This window comes from Lipophrys pholis, assembly GCF_963383615.2.
Source record: "Lipophrys pholis genome assembly, chromosome: 1".
NCBI classification, from domain to species: Eukaryota; Metazoa; Chordata; class Actinopteri; order Blenniiformes; family Blenniidae; genus Lipophrys; species Lipophrys pholis.
The window spans coordinates 49,483,051-49,508,900 of NC_137635.1; the positions used below are offsets into that span (position 1 = coordinate 49,483,051).

General features: G+C 44.1%; 1 protein-coding gene across 1 annotated transcript in view; it reads left to right on the plus strand.

The window, feature by feature from the left end:
- Positions 1-582: 582 nt before the first annotated feature.
- LOC308114469 (contactin-associated protein-like 4) overlaps positions 583-25,850 on the plus strand; it is a gene marked incomplete at both ends in the record, with an annotated part of 106,206 nt that continues 80,938 nt past the window's right edge. Inside the window, 3 exons of the mRNA XM_080471350.1 lie at positions 583-2,151; positions 13,377-13,479; positions 19,619-19,729. Of these exons, the coding sequence (XP_080327476.1) occupies positions 583-2,151; positions 13,377-13,479; positions 19,619-19,729 (1,783 nt within the window). The remainder of the gene's footprint in view (positions 2,152-13,376; positions 13,480-19,618; positions 19,730-25,850) is intronic.

The following is a 25,850-nucleotide window of genomic DNA, read 5'->3' on the forward strand; positions in this document are numbered from 1 at the left end:
GAGCACTTCCGCAGCTACATTGGGGGTCAGAAGGTGACAATCGAAACCTGCCATCAACCAGTCTCTTTCCTGAACAGCCAACGTCTCAGGGAAGGACGCGTGTCCAACAGCCGCATCGCGGCCTGGATGATGGCACTCCAAGGTTATGACATCGAGGTTAAATACGCACAAAACCACAAAATGGCTTTGGGCCAAGGTCTGGCTGCGTGCCAACATTGTGACTGTGAGGGACAGTCCAACATCCAACCTCTCCTGGTCAAGACACAGACCCTCCCTTCCAATCATCATTACCATGATGAAAACATCTGTGACGGCATGCCGAAAGTCTATGTCGATGGTTGCTCTTTCCACCACGACAGCCAAATGAGGGCAGGCGTGGGCATTGTTTGGGTCGGCAGAAGCGAGGTGCCTGATCACTTCCAGCTGGGTCCGAAAACCAGTCAGTACGCCGAAATCGCAGCAGTGGTCATCGCCCTCCAGCAAGCAGCTGGGCAATCCATCAGACAACTGGTGATTTGTTCTGATTCGAACTATGCCCGCCATAGCTTCACTTCGCACTTCCCCACGTGGAAAGCGAATGGCATGAAGAATGCCCGGAACAAAGACGTCAAACACGCCGAGCTGTTTTTGACATGTGACCAGCTCGTCACTGACAAGGGAATGACTGTGTACTGGAAAAAGGTCAAGGGTCATTCCCAAGTTGAAGGACCCGACAAAGCTGGGAATGATGAGGCTGATCGCTTAGCCAAGCTGGGGGCAGAACAGGGTAGGCCTTGGGAATTCCGACACGAGTGGCTCCCTCCTCAACCGTGTGGGGTCAACGCTATCACCCGCAGGCAAGCGCGAGAGAGGCAAGAGGGTGCCGACGCTGACGCACAGACACTTCACCTCGGACGCAAGCCAAGTGATGCAGACCTGATCGCGATGCAGGAACAAGACCCCGTGCTCGTGATTGTCCGACAGCTGGTGGAGGACCTGTACACGGACGGGACCCCACAAGCTCCAGCGGGCAGCCCAACCGAACTGAAAGCCTTCTTCCGCGAGCTGCCACACCTGACGCTAGAGAAGGGCTTGTTGGTTCACACTAAAGGCCAGGGTCCCACCCGTTGGGTGGTTCCCACCGACCACAGGGGAATCATGTTAGCACACGCACATGATTTACCGGTGGGTGGCCACCGCGGCTCCCACGCAACCCTCCAAACCCTCCAGCAGGTGGCATACTGGCCCACCATGGCCCATGACACCAAACTATACGTCCAGAGCTGCCTAGTTTGCTGCCAGTTCCAACCGTCACAACCACTGAACCGAGCCCCACTCCAAAGGAGGGGGGTCACTTTCCCGTGGTCGCACCTGCAAGTAGACTGGGTCGGACCTGTCCCCAAGTCCGCCAGAGGTAACAAATACCTCCTCACAGTCACTTGCTCCTTCACCAAGTGGGTCGAGTGCCTCCCAGCACCCAACGACACAGCCACCACGACCGCTGTGCTCCTTCTGAACCACGTGTTCAGCCGCTGGGGACTTCCCCTTTCCATCGACTCCGACAGAGGTACTCACTTCACGTCCCAAGTCATGACAAACCTGTACCACATCTTAGGAGTGGAGGTAAAATTCCATCTGGCATACCACCCCCAGTCATCTGGTCAAGTTGAACGGGCCAACCGTACCATCACGCACATGCTCAGGAAGTATGTCAGCAGCAATGGTAAGGATTGGGACGTGAAACTCCCCCTGGTGCTCATGGCCATTCGGTCCACCCCGCACCGCTCCACAGGAGTCACTCCCTTTGAGATGATGACCGGCAGGGAAATGACCCTTCCACTCCACTTGTTGTACCACCCCGAAGATGTCAGTGTGGCCACAGCCTACACTGCACATCAATACGTGACCGATTTGCGGGAACACCTTAAAACCACCTTCTCCTGGGCCCAAGGAAACTTGGAAGCCAGCGCTCAGGGGGCAAAGGCCTACTATGATCGCGCTGCATCCCCAAAGGAGTACCAGGTGGGCGACAAGGTGTTCTACTTCAAATATGCTCATCCCGCAGGGACCTCAAGGAAGTTCCTCCCGAGGTGGTCGGGCCCGTTTGAAATCGTGGGGAAACTGTCACCGGTGGCTTACCGGATCAGGATCCCAAAGCCAAGACAACCCCCGGTATACAAATGGGTCCATGCAAATCAGATCAAACCATTCAAGCCATTCAGTCTCCCGGGCCGAGAGGTTGAAACCCCTCCAAGCGAGGGGGGAGAACTTCTCGGCCAAGACCAATAACAAGCTCACTAGTAGGGCCTGGCAACTTGCATGCAAATAACACCCTGCATGCACTAACCCTGCTACCACCATCCACTCCCCAATAGTGATCACATCTCTCCGCTTCATCTGTTCCAGGATGGATCTCCCTTGGATTTTTGGCATCCTGCTCAGCCTCCGAGTCACCTCATCCATGGTGATAGTTGAACCAGGCCCCCCAACGGGCATCATCCTTCAGGGGTCGCCTGGACTTCTCATCACCCGGTGCGGCTTATACACCCAGAGGTTCTACGTGCGCCTAGACCCCTGGGATGTATACCGCAACCACATCCGCAAGCCCCCCCAGCTGACTGAGGGGAGGCTAAGCGGAATCCAGACCACCGACACCATCGAGCATGCGAAACAGGCAACGGTTCACATGCTTGAACAGTTGGACAAATTCATGGTCACGGAGAAAGACCTCAGCGACGGTAAGCGACCCAAGCGGTTCCTCGGTGCACTGCTCTCCGCAGCAGCAGGCATCGGCTCGCTGTTCTCGATTGGCCTCTCCGCAGCCAACTCGGTCAGCCTGAAGGCCCTTCAGAGACATGTCGGGGAACTCGAAGAAGAAATGCCGGAAATCCAACAGAGACTCCTAATACAGAGTGAACAGTTACAAGGCTTGACCAAAACGGTTCAGGGAACCATACTCACTGTAAACTTGCATTCTGCTTTAATCAATAACACCTTGCATGCCTTAACAACCTTGTCAAGTATCGTCAGTGAGGACATAACGTATGTGCGAATAGTCAGGGATCTTATGCAAGATCTCCTTAGAGAAGTCAGTTCCTCCGTGAGTAGCCTCAGTACCGGGAAGATCCCCACGTACTTAGTTCCACTAACACTGGTTGAACAGATTCTCAAGACCACTACCACCACTGTTGTACAACCTTCACAGGTACATCTGGCATATAGTCTCGGCAGTGCTATTCCGATCTCTGTGAACCCACAGAACCTAGAGTTAGGATTTATCCTAAACCTACCAATCATTGAAAAGCAGAATGTGTACCGTTTAAAAACCGTATTGAATGTGGGATTCTGGGAGGGTAACACACACGTACACCTCCGAACGCCACCCACACTCGCCTACCACGACGACAACCCCTCACTCTACCTGGTCCCCAATCTCAGCATGTGCACAAACACCAAAGACATTCACTGGATCTGTCCCAGCAACCCTTTCATTAGAGATGTCACCAACTATCTATGTGGGCTGAGGGCAGACGCCCCGGAGCAGAAATGTCAAGGTAGTTTGTCCATCAAAGATGAAGGAACCGAGACCAGAGTAGAGAGAGCAGGTAGTCGATGGCTCGTCAACACACCTCATTCTGAAGCGACCATGTCCTACGACCGCCATGATATAGCCACCAAGCTCACCCTGCCCAATCAAACAATATTCCTCAATGTCCCACCAGGGGCTACAGTACACATTGACGACATAATCCTCCATCATCTCGATGCCGACCGACACGAGGTGGAGATTGAGATGATGGATGCATTCGTCGGGCACAATTTCACAATTGATGCCACCCTCCAAAGCCAGCTTCTGGCTGAGGGAACCAAATTGATTAAATTCAATTTAAAGCCCACAGGGCTCTCAGCCACTTTCCCTAGGCGGGCAGGTGGACACCCATACCAAGACCATCCCATCAGCATGGCAGCGCTCGGAATGTTGCTCAGTGGCTGGATCATCACGGCCGTAGTGGCGTACGCGATGTACAAGTACATCCAGAAACTACAGGCCCGACTGGATTCCCTGACCCTGGTCTCGCCACGTTTTGTGGGCCCATCCACAAACACACAATAGGCCAGCCCTCACCCAACCAAGAGGTGAAGGCACGGCCTACTAACCCTTTTCCTAACCACCCGTTCCCTTCCTATTTCTCACTCTCCTGTCCCTTTCCTACCTCTTTCATGTTCACTGGTGACGACCCTTAAGAAATGAAATGTATGTGTGCTTAGATAGTTAGAATAGAAATAGTAAGTCTGCCCAGACTAGCCTTAGCCTGCCCAGACTAGCCCAGCCTGCTCAGGAAATAACCTCACATGTGAACTGGTGGACAGAGAAGGACAGTATGTTTCACAGGACATGGGGACGTTCACAGATTCTATGGATTGTTCGGCCCAGGTTTGCTCCAAAGACTGTGACCTGCATCCCACTCTTCGGAACAAAGGGGGGATGTTGGAGCCAAAATCCTTTGTTCACTCACCCTCATGAGGAAGGGGGGGGGGGCGAGGAGGGGGGTGAGCCACGTTTCTTTGAGAACAAAGAAACCATGTGCTCAACCCTGGAAAATTCGCCATTGATCACATGACCCCCCCCTGGGGGGCCCCCGGGTCCCCCCTCCTCTAGCTGCGGCACTGCAGCTCGACGGCAGGGGGACCCAAAATCCCGTCATCACCGGGTCACCGGCCCGGTGACGCGCAAGCCAACCCCGCGTGGATTGGCTGAACCACGGCCAACGCCGCGGGGAGCCCGGAAGACATCCTAACGGTATAAATTCAGGCCCGGGAAGAGATCCAGCCTCTTCCAAAACGAAATCGCGTCAACCCAGACGCACCTTTTCGTAAGGAGACAAAGCGCCTCGTGTTAACGCACCTGGACCGGGCCTGAATTTTCTTCACCTCGCTGGACGAGCTCAAGAAAAGCGGGAATTCCCTTTATTTTTGGTTTCCCCTTCTTTTTTTCTTCCTTTTTTTGTTTGCATCATCCGGACCCCGAGCGCGCGCTGCAACCGCACGCTCGTCTGCAGACCGACCTGAGCATCGCTTCTTCACTCCCCCCCCTCATCGCAAGAAGCTGCTGATCGCCCCTCGGATCACACTACGGGTTTCCCCTCCGTAGTCCACGTCAGGTCTCTATTTTCTGGGACGCCAGAGAACCGCCCGCGGCCACAAATCGACGGATTTCACCTGGCCACGGAAGCACGTTTCCCCCTCGTCCAACCAAGTAAGGCTTAGAGTCTGGGCAGGAATTAGAATAACGTGATATTATTATTGCTGTGTGTTTATTGTTGGTACTTGTAACTTTGGGACGCCGATCCCTGTTTCTGAGTACTTTTGTGTCTACGCGTGGACGGCCATCCACGCGAATCATCGCACGCACGCGCGAGCCTCCTCATCCTCAGCTCACGCTTCTGCTCCCAGAGTCCATATCTGCCTGAACAGCCGTTTTTGGACTCTGTACGTGTAAGCTGAGGCGGTCGCGTCAGTGTACACAGTCAGACACCCCCTCCTCTCTCCTCTCTCTCTCTCCTCTTCTCCTCTGTTTCCCTGTTCACTAACCAGCGCACGGTACGGCCGCCGCTGCCTCCAAGCGCCTCCTTTCAGTGCGTCCCTGGGACCGTGTGTAGTTCACTGCGGCTCGGATTTCTCGGCCACAAGGAATCCGGCGCGCTCCCGACGGCTACGGCCCGTGCGGAGCTCAGTGACGTCACGCTATCCCAGGCAGAGCACGCCGAGCGCCTCTGGTGACCGGGTGGGTAATCACATCGATTTCCTCGCCGGGTCGCCGAGCCGTTTGGCGCCCTCTGGTAGTCGCGTGGGTAATTGCAACCGCTCGTACCGCCATCTGGTGGTTGCATTAAGTCATCACAACTGCCCCGCGCGCCGACGCGCACCTAGTGGCCAGATCGGGTGATTACACCGGACCGCCGACGTCTACCTCCCTCTGGTGGACGTTCGTGGTCATTACCCTCTCACCAAGTCACGCCCCTTTCGCTCCACAAACCCGCACACACACACACACACATCGCTCCCCACACTCGAACACACACACACCCACTCACACACATCGCTCCCCCACACTCGAACACACACACACACACACACACACACTCACACACACACACTCACACTTTATTAGCCGGCTTTGTTTTGTATTGTGTTGTTTTATGAGATCTTGCTTGATGTTTATTGATTAGATGTGATTCATAGATTGATGATTTAGGAATAGACGTTTGTTAATAAACACTTAATAGTTGAATTGAACGATTCTTGGTGGTTTTTGTGTGCTTTTCAGCGACAACTGCTGGTTGTAACAGTCAGTGCTCGGATTTACAGCCTTCCTTTCCTGCTTCAGTTAAATTGCGATTATCATTTCAATCAGAAATAATAATTTAAACATTTTAATTGAACTTTCTTTTTTAAGACTGATGTTTCGTTTAAGACCCTAACTTCAGCTGGTGCCCCGACTTTGATTAAGTAACGGTAATATTCAATTGATTAATAGTTTGAATGGTTTAAATCAATTTCAATGATTTTAACGCTTTGGGTAATTTAACACACCTAGGAGGCGTTGGCGAATGAATGCAGGTTTTCCACGGGAATAACCCGCATTGCTTTTAAATAATTTTAAGTGTTTCATCGCATTTTCTGTGGTTAATTACCCGCACTATTATTGATTGATCTGTTACCCAGTTAACCTAATCACAACTTGAATTGTCCCTAAGCTATTGTTCATTTATTTTTGTTGCAGATAGATAATTTGTATGCTTTATTAATTAATAAATTAGTCAATTTATTCAATTAATACTCAAGAGTGCTTTTAATCATTTTTAAGTGGTTTTCGTGCATCTCAGCATCCAATTATCCAGTATTATTAATTCATAAAGCGCAAGTTTATCCAATTAATAATCCTAACTGCATTTAATTCAATTTCAATGGTTTAGCTCATTCAAATAACTCATTGTATTTAATTAGTAAACCCCGACTTTACTTAATTAATTCCAACTCCTCCTTGATTACTCCCGATTGTTATTAGATAAATAACCAAACTTGTTTGATTAACAATCCATTCTAAATTACTTGCAGATCACCTTCGGTGGTCCACTCCACCGAAGTAATTCAGCCTCCCCTCAGTTATTGACTTACAAATCGCAGGTTTGTTTCATTGATAACTTGAATCATAGGTTGCTCTCCGTAATTTAATCATCACTCGTAATCAAGTACCGTTGTTCATTGATAGGTCAATAGCCATTTGTGACGCCTTCGCAGCTTGAGCTTTTCCCCGGTTACTCCAGCGAGTCGCCTCCTGTGGGTCCACAGGCGCTTCGGTAGGTCACGCCACTGACCCGCAGTTGTCAACAAAGGAGTGACCCGTCACGCCTGTTGACCGGTCGTGCCACTGGTGGACCGCCTTCGCGATTGGACCCCGTGGAGGTTCCTCCCGTCAGGCGACCCTTTTTAGCTCAAAGCTGTTGGCCGATAACTGACTATTTACTCCAATCAACCTTTATAGCTTTGCATAACTTACACTTGGTACATTACCTTAGTAATCTATTACTCCAGTAATCCATTACTTTGGTGGCCTACCGCTAGTGATCAGTAATTGTCAACCCGTAAATAACAATTTACTTCTGTTTGGCGATTCGTTTATATGTAAATTACCTCTGACAGGGTAGAACCTTCCGGTAGCCTACCACTAGGGTAATTTGCATATTCTGATCACACGCTGACCCCAACATATTATAATCATTTACTCATAGTCGAGCTGGTGAATTAGCAGATATTTTATTATCCTCCTGGAGCCATCAGAGTGAGTGATGTAGCCTGCAGCATCCCCTCTAAATCTGCACATTTCTGGATGTGATTCACAGCGAATATTGTGGATTTTCTTAGCGTTTGATCGGAACCGGGGTGAAAGTGTCGGCTCCGAGCTGCTTGTTTCAACTCTCCCGTCAGTGTTCCTGCGAGGTAAACCTGGCAGTTTAGAGATGAAGAGATTCTAAATGCCGCCGCGATGCGCCTCGTTGCTGTTTTGATCACTTAATTTGGTTGATGTCTGTCTCCCACACAGCTACCCACATCACTGATCAGCGTGTCGAGCCTCAATGAGGACGATGATTGCTCAGCGCTTTCAAAGGCAGTGGCAGATATGTGCGAAGTGGTGTGTGTGTGTGTGTGTGTGTGTGTGTGTGTGTGTGTGTGTGTGTGTGTGTGTGTGTGTGTGTGTGTGTGTGTGTGTGTGTGTGTGTGTGTGTGTGTGTGTGTGTGTGTGTGTGTGTGTGTGTGTGTGGGCTACTGTATATTTTCGCAGATTGTACTGTACATAATGAGCTTATTATCTGGTATTTGCTGGCCGTGCGCGGCTCGAAGGCCAGAGTGAATCAACATTGTGCAGGACAGTGTTTGACATCCAGGTGAAAAATAAATAAATAAATAAATTGGAGATAAGGAACAAATATCCTTGCTGTTGCTTGGAGCCCGAAGGGTAAAGTGCTGAGCGCGGCAGCTGTCAGACCGACAGACCATTATCCAGCCAGAGGTGTCCGCTGAGAAGAGGAGGAAGCCAAGCTTGAAGCCACACAAATGAAGGCATGAGGAACAGGTTACCAGTGAAGGCTTGCGTATCCTGACACGTTCAAAGATCCTGCTGGCTAAAATAAATTAATCGAAATTATAGACGGTGAGTAGTGAAAGAAGACTGAATACGCCACACTCAAAATGAAGACTCTGTAGGCATTCCTCTATATTTCAGGCCACGTGACCCATATCCCATCTGTTTTGTGACCGTGTGAACGTTGCAATTCGGATTTTTGTGCTCCGGACCCAGGCCTCGATCATATGTGGTACCAAATCGGATATTTATCTGATGTCTTTCAACGCGACCGAAGTCTGCATGTATGCGTGAGACCGTGAGACCGAGGCCCCTGGCCACACGACAACGCCGTTTCATATCACGGCATTGTCGATCATCCGCACGGCGTGGCGTTTTAAGAGCCTGAAAACAGGTTCCAGAGTGGAGAAATTTTAAAAACGCTGCCTCGGCTTTGACGTGTGGATCCATCGAATTTGCTGAAGTCGATGATGTCATTGCCCCACCTCTTGACCCTCGTCGCGAGGTCACGTAACAGCAGCAACAATGGCGGATTAACGTGCTCCAGATCGAGCTGCAGGTGTCGGATTTGTCCATTTCTCAGTTTTTTTGCATCCTCCATGTCTTCTCCATTTTTGGTGTAGTTCTGTGCTACCGTTACAGTGCCACCTATAGGACTGTTATGTGTACTACATCTTTTGAGTAGTTTTCATGGTATAGCGTCGGCGTGGGGTTTAGCTCGTGTGGACAGAGTCACTGCCAAAATGTGTGAGGAAACATAGGAAGAAATGGGCCTCAGGTGATGGGATTGATGAATCTCCATCCATATTTAGTTCTGTCAGCATCGTACTTGGTGTGACGTCTCACCTTCTTCTGCACATGCCGATCACTTTGAGGTCGAAAAACATTCACACTGCAGTCTGACGGAAGTCGCATTTAACATGGAGTGTGAACGTAAATCAGATTTCAGCAAGAAATCGGAATTGAGCATCAAGACCTGCCGTTTACACCTTGGACAGGCCATCAGTCCATTGCAGGCTTAATACAGAGAGTTAAAACAATACAACTTTCATTTCACAACTCAAAATTCGGAAGCTCCCTGAAACGCATCGCTTTCTCGCCATGTACTCTCTTCTGCTTTTATTTATTCTGCTATTTGTTTTTGTTTCCCTGGTTCTTTCTATTTGTGAATATTTCTTTGATTCTCCCTTTCCCCCTGCATGCCACATCAACATAGAATTGTAAAGCATCTTTTTCTGTCTGCATCTAAACACAGTTTTCTCCAGTGATCGCCTGCCCATATTTTCAACAGAGCCCGTTTGAAACCTTGAAGTTGTCTTTTTAGAGTGGTCAGCAGTCTTTCTCCTCTGAACTTGTGAAAAACTTTACCCAAGAAATTCCACACAGTATAAAGAATAGTGGTTCTAAAGTTAAGCTACAGAAGATTCTTAAAAGACGTTCCAGTCTATCGAGTAGTTTCTATGTTTGATAAAAGAGCTGCATGTACAGCAATATGATAATCTGCGATAGACAAATGACTTACAAGTGAACTTTTGTGCTTTGTGGAAAATGTTCTTGTGCTTCATTCAACTGTAAGATTCCTTGAGATCGTTGGAACATCCCACAAGGGAACGCGATGTGAAATGTGTAGAGCATTGGAGAAAAGAAAAAAAAAAACCCGGACTGAAACATTTGACTTGATAATAACCTTGTCGGTTTTAGAAAAAGTGTATCGCGCTATGAGTGCTGCTGTGTAGAAAAATAAAATGTATTGTTGTGTCTCCTTACACGCTTTCTTATTTAAGCAGTGTCGGACTGCTTCGGGTCAAACTGAAGGTAGAAGCTGTGTGGATTAGTAAAATGAACATTGACGTTTTCTGCTTGAGGATGATTGTTAGTGCTCCGAAAGCCAAAGCAGCCATCGCCGGAGCCTCATTATCCCGCTCACCGCTATGTGCCCTGCATGGCTAAATAAGTCCAGTGTGCTTGTACTGAGAGGCACTGAACTCTGGGTTTTGCAGGGTTTACGGAGCTCTGAAGTGCAGGACCTTCTGTTCACTGCTGTTTGTTGAGGTGATGGATGGAGCTCATCAGTATTCAGGGTCTCCAACTCTGTCATGGACTCACTGGGCACTTTGTTATTCAGCAAAGAGGGAAATGCAGGTGAATGAGCCATGGTCTGCCTCTCTGTCCCTGGTATGGGCCTGCCATTTCGAGGGCGATTAAATTTATTTGGTCTCTACCCTGCGTGTTTCTTTTTGAAACTCCTTTAAGGCTTTTTAATGCTGTCAAACTCACCATTTGTCACTCCGGCAAAATGATAAACTTGACACTGTTTGACCTGACGGATTGCCCAGAGGGTGAGTGATGGGTGTCCGGGAGGATATCAGACTGAGCCGAAAAGATCTTTTCCATCACTCAAATGTCCAGATAATGCTTTCCTGTCATGTTGGTCAGGATTTTGTTTCATCAGCAGAAGAAAATGCTTGTGGGTGAGCCAGTATCTGTGGTAGACAGCGGGTGGGTGTAACACATCACACAGTGGCATGTTCATTGTTAATCACCCAGACGGAGGTAAATTTCTCTCACTGGCTAACCAGGTGCTGATGCTTGTTTTTTTTCCTCAGTCCTATCGATTCCTGCAAACCTCCACTTTCTGATCTTCCCAAAAAGAGTTTTTCATACTTCCAATTACTCCGGAATTCAGCTGACACGTGTGCTGAGGAGGATCAGAAGCCCCTATGCTGTTTTTAAGATCGCTCCTTTGACTCCTGTGTGTTTCATGATTGATTTTAAGGTCCTTTTGATTGTTTCCCCGTCTCAATGGACTTGTCCCTTCTAAGCTGTCTTTGGCCATGACTCTGGGTCCACTCTGTCTGGGTGAGCTGGGAGATTCGCACAATACATTTTGGCCGTGATAATGGACTCTCCACTTACCTGGGTCGGGATATTGGTGCTTGCTTGGTGTTATATGGAAATAGCCTTTTAAGTCATGGTTGGTTGGTTTGTTCGCTGCTTTGTTCGTTGGTTTTTCTTAGTTATTTAGTTGGTTCACTCATTCATTCTTTGGTTGTTTTGTTGATTGGTTGGTAACATTTATAACCGATTGTGTCACAGTTGCTTGATGCATCATCTGATCGCGACTGGGCAGGAGAGATATTAAGACGCTACTCACATTCTGGTGGAGTATATTGTGAAAGCATATGCACCAGGGCATGCAACAACATAGTTCCCGAGTTTGAGCTAAAAAAGGCTGATGAAGTACAGTGACCTTGTGTGAAATAGAAAAAAAACACATAGAACATATTAGAAGTGCCTCAAAAACCCAGCATACTTCTTTTGTTTATGCATAAACGGAATGCTCCCCTATCACACAATCATCAATTGACACATTTACCTCTAAAATAGTGTTGACAGTGTTGACTGTTCAAGTGAAATTCTGGCACATTTTTGTAATATTGTTGTTGGCTACAACAGGATTTCTCGCCAGCACGTTTCAGCTTCTGTCTATCTTCTACAGCTTATCCAAGTTAGTGTCTGCCGCAGCTGCAGCTGAGCCTAGTGAACATTGGGCAAAGAGCAGGGTACTTCCTCAATAGGTCACAAGTCCATTACAGGACTGATGCAGAGAGACAGATAATCTACCACATGTATGGACACCTACAGGCCAATTTATAGTAAGCAGGTAACTTTACAAGGTGTCCTTGGATTGTGCGACAGAGCAAAGAGGAAGGCACAGAGAATGCTCACCTAATGACCACCATGACTTTGCAATGAGAAAGGAGATGGATGGATGGATGGATGGATGGATGGATGGATGGATGGATGGATGGATGGATGGATGAGCCGCAAAACACATTTAACCTCTAACAGGAGGTTAACACGGCTTAAAAACTTTAATGTATAGTTTTCATATACAAGCTAAACTTTGCATTAACAATGTTTCAGTTACAATTTAGGATGGGAAACATCGGCAGTTTCACTCCAGTCATTTTCTGTTGAGCTGTTTTCGTAGTTTCTCAAGTTATGGCAGTTCTAGCTATTTTTTTCCAATTTTAGTTATTCTTTTAAAATTAAAAGTAATTGTCTGAAAGCTTCATGGAGCCACTACAGAAGGGCCAAAGAGCCTCAGGTTGCAGACCTTTGTTCTAGACGAAGAATCTTTGCCGACGTGTGAGCCTTTAGAAGATTTAACGTTCTGTTACTGACTGAAAATCATATACCAGCTGAACTCAGGTGGTATAAAAGATTACCAAAAAGTCTGTGTTTACTTTGGTTGTAGACTGAAAAGCCATCTCTTTTAATGGCATCCTCTAATAACTAATCATAATAGCACTCGAGTAACATAGTTATTCACGTGGAAAGAAGTGTAGTATTTTTGTGTCATTGTAAGAAGTGTTAGTTTGTCTACCGTTGGCTAAATGTTGCGGCCGATACAAAAGAAAGCAGACATGTTCGTGCTCATAGAAGATACGGTGATTTAACATTCAGGATGGTGCCGTGTCCACTCAGCCAGGGTCAGTGTCCAGGTTCATTGGCAGCAGAAGCCAGCAGGTATTCAGCATTTAGCTCCGTTTTTCCTCTGAGCTGCCTGTGTTTGTGCTCCACTGGTCACACTGTCAGGGATGTTGGCTCTTAAATGCTAAAGTCCTGCAGAGGGGAAGAAACTGGCCCAGTGTTTCTAAACTCCACTTCTCTCTCTCTCTCTCTCTCTCCTTCTCCGTTGAGTGTTACCTGAGTGAGGCTGTGCTCTCACCACACATTATCTCCTCAGGGATTACAGCGCTGCGTGTTTGAGAGCCGTCCCTCTCATTTCACCTCTTCAGACTACTGCAATTCACCTGCTTTTCACAGTCGGCGCTCCCCCACCACCCGCGGTAACAAGTGTCTGTCAGGGCGAGGCCTGCGGGGATGAAGACTATCAGGAGGAGGTTCGGAGAAACAAAAAGCTCAAAGCCGTCTCGTCATTGTTAAGTCGGTGGATTGCATTAAAAGAAAATGAACTGAAAAGAGAGTCACTTTCAGGCGCTTCCTCGCCAACAGAATATGATTAAAGCTTGACCAGTTCATTTGAAAACACTCCTCTGAAGTTAATTTCATCCTCCCTGTACTCACTTTTGGGTTTTATGCTGATTGAAGCAGATGTATATTATCTGTTTCACTACAAATGCAATGGCTATGAAGAGAATGTTTTTCTTCGTCATTCCATGCAAGCTTTTTTTCGACAATATTTGTGTTGAAAAAAGAGCAACATGTCCCCTTGCTCTTACATTTCACACTATATTGTATCATCTTTCATGTAGGCCAATACACGGCGCAAATATGGGTCTTTTTTAATAAAGCACGTAAATGTAGAAAAGTTTAAGTCAAAATATTTGCCACAAATGAAAAATAGACAAATTAAAATGATTAATTTGATATTAATTCACAACATTAGTTAAGGCAGCAACAGTTTTCTCTTTTCAGTTGAAAGTGTCTCAGACCCTGTTGACATGAAAATGGAAAACTGTTGTTGCGTTTTGGGGATCCGTTCCCACGACAACGGTGCTCGGAGCCACTGAAAACACTACTTTTTGAAAAAGGCTCCCAATGTGGAACTTTTCGGAAAAAAGGCCTCCTGAGTGTCATGACTTCCAGTCCATATTCTCCTGACACTTTGTAGTTTCAGTCGTCCGAAATAACAGTCCAACTTGGTTGTCTGTCCACACGAATGTCCGTGTACTCCAATTGTTAATGTTTATAGCGTATTGCTCTCTGCTCATGTGTGTTTGGTTTTCACTACAAAATCAACCAATAGGAACAATTCGTGACCTGGCCTGTTAAATACATACTTTTCATTGTTTCTGCCACTTCTGTGGAAACTGTTTTTAAAAATGTTGCCATGTAAACACAAAACTTTTCTGAAACGAAAAAGCAAAACCGATGCGTTTTCACTTTTTCATGAGCACATGTCAATATTATAGAGCTATGGAAAAAAAAAATAAGATAGGAAAAAATGTACAACGTTTGTATGGAGGGGAGGGGATCCCATTACCTGCATATGAATTATCGGATGACAACTTATGTTTCCTTGTGATTTAGTACAAAGAAATACAGATACATTATAAAAGAAAAGTTCACATTCACATTGAGGATAACTTGAAGTTTAATTATGAATTAGTGAATTTTTTTAACATTTTTACAGATGCTTCTCAGTGTGATATTTGCTGTATTTTGCAGCCTTTATGCTTGTTTTTACAAATCCACCTTCACTGTATGGCTTTAATACTAATGCTACTTTTTTCAAGTAGGCCGGATTGGGCCATCTTATGAGCTCGTTATGGCCCACAGGCCTTATGTTTGACACCCACAAGCAAAACTTGTGTATCTTCTTTGTTTTTGCACGTCTCAGTGAAAGCTTCAGGTTGAATTCCCTCCAATCCACGCTCCTGTGAATTCAGTCCAGCCGACCATACGTTTCTCGTGCGAAGTGCTGGTGTAAACGTCGGAGTACCCCCACTTCGGCAAGTGAAATTATCATGCCATCGCGGATATCGAGAGGCTGGAGCAGAACCACTGTTGTGGAGATGAAGTACGGTGATGTTGACAAAGCAATCGAAGCTAAAGCCTTGTTGTCAGAGTTGTGGGCCCAGATCGGACGGCGGCGTGAATCATAGTAATTGGCTCTTGTCTCGGTGGTGGAGAACAACATCCATTAACAGAGAGGCTTCAGCTGGAGACAGCCTTGGTTTGGCTTGAGCTTACAGTTTGCGGCTTTGAGACAAAAACTATGAATATTTATGGAGTTGACAATCGCAACTGTGTGTGTGTGTGTGTGTGTGTGTGTGTGTGTGTGTGTGTGTGTGTGTGTGTGTGTGTGTGTGTGTGTGTGTGTGTGTGTGTGTGTGTGTGTGTGTGTGTGTGTGTGTGTGTGTGTGTGTGTACAACTGTGATGCAATTACACTGTGCAGACCGCAGACCTATCGCGTAAAACAAACAGTCATTTTAATATTGTATATTTCCATGGGGAAAGAAGTTCCCCACAGAATCAGACTTTTTTTTTTTTAATGCATTTCCAGGACAGTTTAAAAAAAAACACACACAAATTAATCTTAATTAATGTTAATTATTGCAGAATGTTTAATGTATGATGTTTTTATCGCCGGCAATCTGCCATAAAACGTGAAACGCGAGGAGGTTTCCTCTGACAACACTGATTCATCTCCATCAGTGCTCAGTCTGTAATGAGTCATTCAGGACCTCATTCATCTCCACAACATGACGTGATTACAACCTTCATTTATCCATTCAGGCAGAATTACACCATTCACTCATCCAACTGGACATTATTACAAATTTCATTCATCGAACATGTCGCTATTACAGCTGGAAAACCCCAGTTTCCACCTGGGGGATATTAAAACTGCCCTTTCGTATACTCTGCCACTTGCTTGGTGGGATATACCAGCTTGCAGTTTATTATTTTTACCACCCACTAAGCCACTTCACCGGGAAACCAGAGAGAACACGTTGAATAAAAAACCTTTAAAAATCGAAATAAAGCAGAACCGTCACCTCTCGAGCTTTGACAGTGAAATTCCCATGAGTATTCACATGTTCACATGAAATGAACGCCAGACCCGAAGGCAATAAATGACATTTGTTGGCCGTGCTCTCAAAATAATTAGTTTGCCATACATTGATTGAATTGGCCATAAACCGAATGTGTGAAACATGTAGACGTTTCCGGATTCATCCCCATCGACATGGTGGTGTAGTGGATGCAACTCTTGCCTCATAGTGAGAAGGCCGATCCTTTCTGTGGTGATGTAATCCCTGTGAGTACTCCCCAGTCCTCCATCAGAGGTTAATTGGTGACTTTAAAAACGTTCTTACGTTCATTACATCCGTGTTGACTGGAAACATTTGTATTTTAATGAGTCGATATCTTTTTATACTGTATCTTTAACTCTTCTATCTTATTTCCGTCGGTTTTTTAACCCCAAACCGTGCGCAAACACTTCATACTTCTTAAAGAATATCCTGAAAATAAGTAAAATACAATAAAATATGTTATCATTTGCAGACACAACATTCCATTTTAATCCTCTGTATCGTCAAGCTTCTGTCTGGTTGTTTTTAAAGTTCATTTCATCTTCTCTGCTCGTGTGTTGTTTATTTAAATATCATCAGTGTGGTTTGTTCTGTTGATTTCTCCCCGCTGAGTCACTTGTGTTTTTGTTCTCACTCTGCAGAAAAGGTTGAATTCTTTCTTACAACTTTCATTTTGATTTAAACTGTCGACAATCATGCTAAGGCCTTGTTTACATGACAGTTGCACCGATTTCGCAGAAGAAATATTTACTGTGGTTGTGGTGCACAGTAGCAGTAGCAGTAGCAGCGTTTTCCAGTCTGAGAATTTTAGAAAAGTCTGAGTTTCAGCGGCTCCAAGCACCGTTGATGTCTAAACGACACCTAAAATAGGACAAAAGTTGTATGTTTTCACTTGAAAACGGGTCCTTACACACAGAGAGAAACTAGAACTACACTCGGTGGAGCGCAGAACTTCGCCAACGCCACATTTGTTTGCGGAACCGAGTTAGCATCGCTAGCATGTTAGCCATTAGCTCATATAGCTAGCCTAGCGGGGGCACACACCGGTGTTTCTGGATACTTGAACCAAGATGTCAGCTGCGAGCTCTGAAGCGTCTCCATGGCAACATGCACTGATCTTCTTTGATCTCCTCCATGACGTGCCTCTTCCATCCGCTTTGTGTGGGACATTTTGTCCGCAGTTTTTTGGGTTTTATTTGGAAACGGTTAGCCGTTAAAGTCCCAAAGTCTGATCGATTGGTCCTTGGATGATGACGAATCATCTCTGAAGATTTCAAGCAAATCAGGTTAATAGTTTTTGCAAAAAGTTGGTAGAATACATACTAATAAATATTTACACGCAGACAAAAACATAACTTTTGTTGGCGAAGGTAATGAGGCACAGCTCACAACAATAGTGAGATCAGTGTGGCGAGGCAGTTCAGAACACAGAACTCAGACATGAACTAACTTCGAGAAACTAAATGAAATATGAGGTTATAATACAAAACATTAATACGAGGAAATGCACAAAACCCACAACACCAGTAGGGCATGTGCTAGGATTCACAGTTCAGGAGTCAATAATTTGTTTTGTCTTTCTCAGAGTCTTATTCCTCTCTTGTACTGCATCCTTTACAATCACTCAAACAGGGCTGCCAACTCGCACACGTCGAGTGTGAGACAAAGCTGGCACTAAACTCACTCTGTCGCTCCACACACGCATTTTCTCTCCCCGAGCTGCGGCTATTAGTGGAATGATGAGCTTCCTGTGTTTCTTATTTTAAAAAAAATGCTCTGATAATCATAAAATAAAATGACCTGGGCAATTATGTAAAGAGGATAATGATGTATTACAAGTGCTCCACTTGACACATTTTTATACCATAGCTCATTTTATAGCTTTAAATTTGTGCTTGTTACATTTATATAATCCTCGAACGTCCGCACCTTTAACAAACATTAATTGAAAGTAATTCATCCATACTTCTTTTGAAATATTACAAAGTATAATTGAAATTATAATGATGAAGATGGCATGCTGGGAAATATTGTTTTTGCCATCTATTGCACCTTAACTTCCAGTGTCACAGTTAACAGTGTCAAACGCAGCAGTCATGTCGCCCACACATTTACATGGCGTACACTCACTTCAAAATCCCCCATGACTCACCACTCAACATTATCAAGCCAGATTGCCTATTTTTTCCCCGAGGATGATGACCCCATGACCTGCCTTACTCTGCTTCTAATTGGCTAACTACTCACTGCATTCACTGATTTGATTGGTTAATGTCTGTCTACAGCATGGGGACCGTCGAGCCAATCAGAGGCGATTAGGGTGGTTCACGATGAGGCAAATATTGCAAACTGATAAATTATACAGAAATGATGTGACAATGAGAAAATATTATATGTGGATTTTCACTGAAAAGAGTCGTTTTAGATTCCACTGTTTATTAAAAAAAAAAAAAGTGTTTCTGGGCTGCATTAAAAGAAGGCAAAAATCAAGCATGCACAGACTTCTCAAGGGACCAGGACAGCACTGAGTGTACAATATATAACATATTAAAAACAAATCTAAAATTTGTTGATGGGTTCCTAAAATACAAGAACTGGGTTGAAGATCTGATGAAGTATATGTGGGATTTGTTTTTCTTAGACAAGAATAGAATTCAAATACTTTACTTTTTTTCCAATTGTTTTTATGTTGCAGTTTGAATAATGGTACAGTTTAAAGAACAGGGCAAACAGAAAAAACGTTTCCCTTATGCTACACAAAGGGGTACAACAATTGTTAAACAATATATCTAATATAAAGACAAGACAAAAGATCGTATAAACAAGACAAACAGCTCCAAACAAGGCAATCTAGTAGTGTTGGGCTGATTACAGGACCTCAAATATTTATATCCACACAACGTCAAACTGTTTTTGTTTATTGTTGTCCGCTGACATAGTTTCCTCAATACTTTAGTGGTATTTCATACATTTTTTTTCTATTTATGTATTCGTGGATTATCCTTGTTTTTCCAATTATGTAATTATAGCTTCTTATAAACTAATAAAGAAAATATTAATTGCTATCCCATTAGATTTTTCATTTTTGTTCCATTTTGAATAGAAAATGTAATGGGAAAAAAAAAAAAAAAGCAAAGAATAGAAAGACTTTATCAGTTCCAGGGGGAAATTCCTGATACGGTTGGCAGTGGTGGAAATGTACCAATTCTGGCCTTGACCACTTTAATCTGATGCCAGTGATTTTGTCATTGAGAAAATGTGGAAAATATTCACTTTTTATAGCATTGATGCTTCACATAGCTTTTCAATAGTCATAAATACTTTTTTCACAAGTCAAAGCACGTGTAGTTTGGATTTCCTCTATCGCTTCTTGACACCACTGTATCTAATGGTGCTTGTTTCTGCTTTATTCTTATTTGACAGAAGCCTGTGACGGCGCTCTGGTGTCCAACCTGCCGCCGTCGTCCTTCAGAAGCTCGTCCGAGCTGTCCAGCAGCCACGCGCCGGGCTTCGCCAAACTCAACAGGAGAGACGGTGGGCAAAACTTTCCCAATAAGACGATTGTTATCCTGGATTTTGGGGCCCAAATGGGCCAAAAGCAAATGGTGTTGTTGTTTGCATTTTTATTCAGAGGAAATGTTGACCTCTCTGAGGTTCACTAAGTCTCATCTGCTGTCGAGGAACAGAGCAAAGACTTTGTTTATGGCATTCATGAAGCCCTACAGGTAATTCGATGTGTTGAGACATCAACAGAGGATCAGAGTCTTTTCTGAGACGCGTCATACTGTCGTTATTCCCCGTAGGTGCTTGGTCGTATTGGAGGCTCGCACAAAAAGCAGAGCCGTGATTTGTGTTTGTCCTGGAGTTTGTTTGTCCGTCCGGTGTGGAAACCCAGCAGGGGAGTTCAGTGCAGCATGTTGATGCGAGGCGTTGACATAATGAAGATTGCAGTTTGTTGTGGAGCTTTGTACCGGGAGCTGGCTTCATTGCTTTGTCCCGACATCAGAGCCCCTAAATCGGCAGGGAGCGTGAAAGCGGTTTAATCTGGATGTGAATGAGCTTCACCACCTTGGAAAGTATCACGGCCCCTTTGACCCAGTTGAAGACAGACAGAAACTTCCAGCGTGCTCACCTTGTTGGACTTTTAGTAAATCTCTAAATAGAGTATAAATTCACTTTAATTCGGGTGTTTGACCTGGAAAAATTACAACTGTACATGCTGTAAGTTCATTTTATGATGCACATCAAATAAAATAGTGCAATTATTTCATCCATTTGTCTTCTTTACTGCTCTCCATTAGAGTTGCAGGTAGCTGGAGCCGATCCTAGCTGATTATGGGCAATGGCAGGGTGCAACATGGATAGAATTACCAATTCATTTCATTGGATTGATTTTGGACTGTGGGAGGAAACCAAGGAGAATGTACAAAACCCTGTTTTTAAGTGAAAAGGCAAAACTTTTTTTCCATTTTTGGTGTCTGTTCACACGACAATGGTGCCCCAGCCACTGAAAACACAACTTTTTTAAAAACGGCTCCCAAGGTGAAACTTTTTGGAAATGTATGGCCTCTGTCTCCGTGGAAACGGGTGAAAATTGTAGTTTTATAGTTGACAGTCACTGTAAAAACAATCCATCTTGGCCGTCTGTCCTCTAGGATTTCTTCTATTGTTAATGTTTATCTCATATTGTTCTCTCCATGTATATGTTTGTGGTTTCTTTACAAAAACAAACAGCGCCAACTTGTGGCCTGGCATGCAAACTACATCTATGGTGCGGCATGGCTCAGTTGGTAGAGCAGTCGTTTCCCAAACAAAAGCTTGCAGGTTTGATTCCCATCTCCACCAGCCCACACGCTGAAGTGTCCTTGAGCAAGACACTGAAATCCAAATTGCTCCTAATGGGTTGACAGCGCCTTGCATGGCAGCAACCTCCATCGATGTGTGAACGGGTGAATGTGATTAACGATGTAAAGCGCTTTGGGACTGCTCACGCACTTGAAAAGTGCTCTATAAGTTAAATCCATTTGTCATTTTCAGTGTTTCTGCCATTTCCATGTTCAAAATGCTGTTGTGTAAACATTTCTGAAACATGTCGTAAACAAGGCCTAACTAGTCCAACCAGCCTGTCAATAAATGTCATTTATTGTGATTTATTCCACCATAGATATTATTGGGTTATTTGAAGAAATGTACTACTTTGTGCATGAAGGGGATTGGTTACTGTTTTCTGTGTTTCTGCCGTTTTAAAAACGTTGTTGTGTAAACGCTGAGCTTTCTCTGAAATGAAAATACTGAAACGATGCATTTTCACTGACAACGCTGTTCTGTTAAGAGTTGGTCATGCTGCCATTTGAAGCTGCTGACCTCTACACCGTCATGCAGCTCAGTCGATCTGCACGCCTTTCAATTGAAATGATTGAATTTTACAGAATACGTCGACGATACTCTGCTTTCTGCTACTGTGAACGTTAAGAAACAACCTGAGCTTTGCTGTCGAGTAGAGACCGTATGAGCTCATGTTCGTTGTTGCTCTCTGCTGACACCGGCCGGTCTAAAGTAACCCAGCTGTAATGGAACAGACATTTCTTGCTGTTTCATTAAGTGTTACAAGGAATATGGCAACCCGGCGATGTTAGAGGTATGAGATTATATCAAAGGTTTAGATGATCATGTGCTGGCTGATGTGAGGTCTTGAAGTTCTTCGTGTATTTTTATAAGCTGCCAAAAATCTCAGGGGGATGTAAGACGTGAGCTGCAAGTGATGTGGTCATCTCCATTTATCTTTGGCTATTTTCGGACGGTTATTCATCAGTCGTCATCTTGATGATTATTATTAACTCACAAGACTTCTTTTATCACAGTTTAGCTGATGAAAAGAGAAAAGCTTCACACTAAAGGTTGAGGCGTCAATTTCTCCCTGGAGTTGTCTCAGTAGGCCGACCGTATTCTCCTCTAGCCTTTTTATGAGGTGTACACAGACTGTATAATCTGCAGTGTTTCTGCTGGGTACAGGCATAAATACTAATTTAAGTACAATACAAAAAGTCCCTTTATATGACCCTGTGGCTAAGAAGAACTGTACTATGGTGTATACATTTTATGGACTTCCAGTTATTATTGTGCAACATAAAATGAGTTATTTAAGTTTGTTTTCCAAATTCTTATTAATAAAACACAACTAATTAGTTATTTTCCTCAGGTAGGACAATCTTAATCTTGTGACGCAGTGTGAGTCAGTTCAATGGTTGATTCATTAAATTCAAGTGAAGTTACATCAGTTAGTGGGAGGAAGATGCTTGATAATCTGGACTTTAGTGGGAGGAAGATGCTCTATAATCTGGACTTTAGTGGGATGAAGATGCTCTACAATCTGGACTTTAGGCGGAGGAAGATGCTCTTAAATCTGAAAAAATCAGACCTATAAACAATAATTAAACAGCTGCGATAAACTAACAAAACATACTAACAGCTGAAAACCTATTATACAAGAATGCCAATATATTTGTTTTATTTTCTTTTTCTTTTTTTTTATTAAATGTTATTTTATTTTATTTAATTTAATTTAATTTTATTTCATTTTATTTCATTTTATTTCATTTTATTTCATTTTATTTCATTTTATTTCATTTTATTTCATTTCATTGTGGCAAATTTCCACATCTGCATTGAACTGTAGTTACAGACAAATATTTTTGTTGTGATTCTGTCAGAAGAAGTTGGTTTAGAATTGCACAAAATCAGTTCATTAGACAAGAGTCAATAATAACGGAGCTCTTATTTACTGAAGGCAACAGCCACTAGTAAAACTAACTACAACTAGAAATACAAAATCACAAACAGGCAAAAACTCCAGGAATTCTAATTCTGCATAACACAGAAAACCACAATGAGACACTTTCTAAAATCTCGGGAAGATGTTGGCGTCTCCCCGAGAGTTTTACTAGTTAAGAACATCCCGTAGTGGAAAAAAAAAAAAAACTCCAAACGTTTAGTCCCTGAGCAGAGAACAGATTGATAATTTGTCCTATCACTTGCTTCAACAGCGAACAAAACGTCTTAACAAATAGTTTCACAACAGTGGAAACCTTCACGTGTCTTTCTCATCTCGTTCTCGTACGGTGCTGGAGGGAAAGGAAATTCCTGTCGCAGGATAGATCCCACGGAGCGATTCGAGCTGTTTGCAGAGGAAATCAATGAATAAATGAACGTCTCCTTCTCATTTCCATCCCCTGCTGCTGCTGCTGCTGCTGCTAATGTTCTGCCTTCTGCAGTGGTTCTCTGAGGAGCAGCTTTGCTCTCAATCTATTCAGCGGCAAAGTGAACAGAGATCAAGTCGGTGTTGAAATGTAACCCGTGTCGTATCGTGTCCCCCTAACAAGGAATCTATCACGTCACACGCATTCAGACCTCGCTGTTATTGATGTACACTGAACATGAGTGGAGCGCTACGTACGCACAATTTCATTCCTTTTGCCAGGAGGAACCAATATATCACAGGGCCATTCTTCATTAAAGACAACAAGAACACAAACCATACATGTGTACTACCAAAAAAAAGTGATTTGTTTCTATTGTTTTTTGGAAATGTAGCTGCTATTGCTGTACAACTTTACACCACTTTCATGATAAACATCTTGGTGTTTTAGCGTGGGCCAAACATGGCAAAACTGTTCCAAACTGTCTTTTACAAGCTTTTGCTTTTTGATGACGAAAGCAACGGTTGCATTACAACCTTTTCAAGTGAAGATGTAAAACGTTCACACTATTTTGGGTTGTCCGTTTACACGACTTCGGGGCACTCGGCCAGTCCTTAGTGTCTGTGTCCACTGGTCCAAGGTGGGTGGGAGAGGATTCAGCCAATTTACTGTGATTGTCGTATGTGATGTGGAGGTTGTTTTTCTCTAAATCTGTAAAAAGCACAAATCCACAAATTAGCAGTCGAAAGATTAAAAATGTTTTTCTCTTTCTCTTTGTACTCCTTCGCAAAATGTTTCCAATTTAGTGCAATCCCAAACAATGTGGGAGAAATCTCCAGTTGCACCGCACCCCCTCCAGACGGGGGAGGCCCTCTTTGTCAAAAGTAGAGATCAACAGTTCTAAAAAAAAAAAAAAAGAAAATCTCATTCAGCTTCCATCACCAATTTGATCCACTTTGGGCCTCTTAACCATGTTTGCCAAAACACCCAGGACCCCTCGCAATCCTCGTCTTCAAACAAGAGGCTGAACGTAGAGTCCTGAGTACTCAAAACGCATACATTTGCATGTGAAGTTCTATAAATCCTAAAAAATGGCTGGAAGAGAAATGCAAATTAACATGTTTTTGACTGGATGGATCTTTAAAAAAAATAAATAAATAAATAAATCATCAAATAGCTGTACCATCTTGACCAAACCGGGTTGTTACCGCCTGGAAAGCAGCTGTAATGGAAAACGGAGGATTATTTGCCTCGTCTGACTCCAGCTGCTGACTGAAATGAAGCCATACGAGCGACTCCAGAAAGGAAATCAAAGCCGTTTTTAACCGGGTTTTTTTTTTTTTTTCTTTTTTTTCTTTTCTTTTCTCTGTCGAACCCTTTATGATCCCCGGCGGCTGCTCAGTTCCCCAGAGCTCCCGACACCGTATTCAGACTCCAACCTGATGGAGCTCGATCACAGCCAAAGTCTGAAGGCTCTAAGTGGGACACCAAAAAGTGGATAAAACGCCTTGATAGTCTATTGATTAGGAATGAATGGGACCTGGAGGATGAATGACTCAACTATTTCATTTCCTCGGTCTCATCGCCTCTCTCCTCTCCCTCTCCCTCCACGCCTCACGCTCCGTTCTCGCTCTTTCATCCTGCCATTTTTCACCCGTTTTCCCCTCATATCTGTTTCCCTCCGCTTTCTTCTCCGACTTCCTCTCATCCCTCAGCTAAATTGTCTCTGTCCATCATCTGCGTCGTGTGCGTTACATTTTCATTTTCATTCTTCGAAACTAATTTAGCCAGCTGTGTCTGCTTAATAACTATCATGTTTAAAAAAAAAAAAAAAGTTATTTCTTCTGATAGTTATCAGTGACGCCATTACAATTTCCCCAAAATGAGTTTGAAAGAAATTATTGTACCACAGTAATAATTTTTATTTTTCTTCCAGACTGCTTTTGAAAGTGGAACTGAACTTTGATTGCCGGCTGGAAATTGAGGGAATAAGAACAGCCGTCTAATCACGTATTGATCTCCATATTCAGTTTCCTCTGTTTCTGTAATGTATCTTTGACAGTTTTCATTTTTTACCGAACGTCGTCTCTGCTGACTTCTCAATAAATGTATTCCCGACTAATGCTAAGGGTTACTATTTTTTATAAAAATGCACAACTTTTTTTCATTTTACCGTAATATCTGTATTAGCTGCGCCACATGAGCATTTAATTTCACTTTTACATGTCTTAACATTGAAACTCAGTCATGTGAATTCATGAATAGATGAATAATAATACTACTTTTGACTCGTAACAGAATCTGACCTCAAGTGGTTAGTCCTAAACGCATGTGCGTAATCTCGACTCACCCGAAACGCATGATAACGGCAGGCGGGAAGGAGCCCAAAGACCTAAAGGAGGTAGAATATGTTCAGCAATTTATCAATGCTGTTCTTTCAATCAGCGACCGTTTCAGGA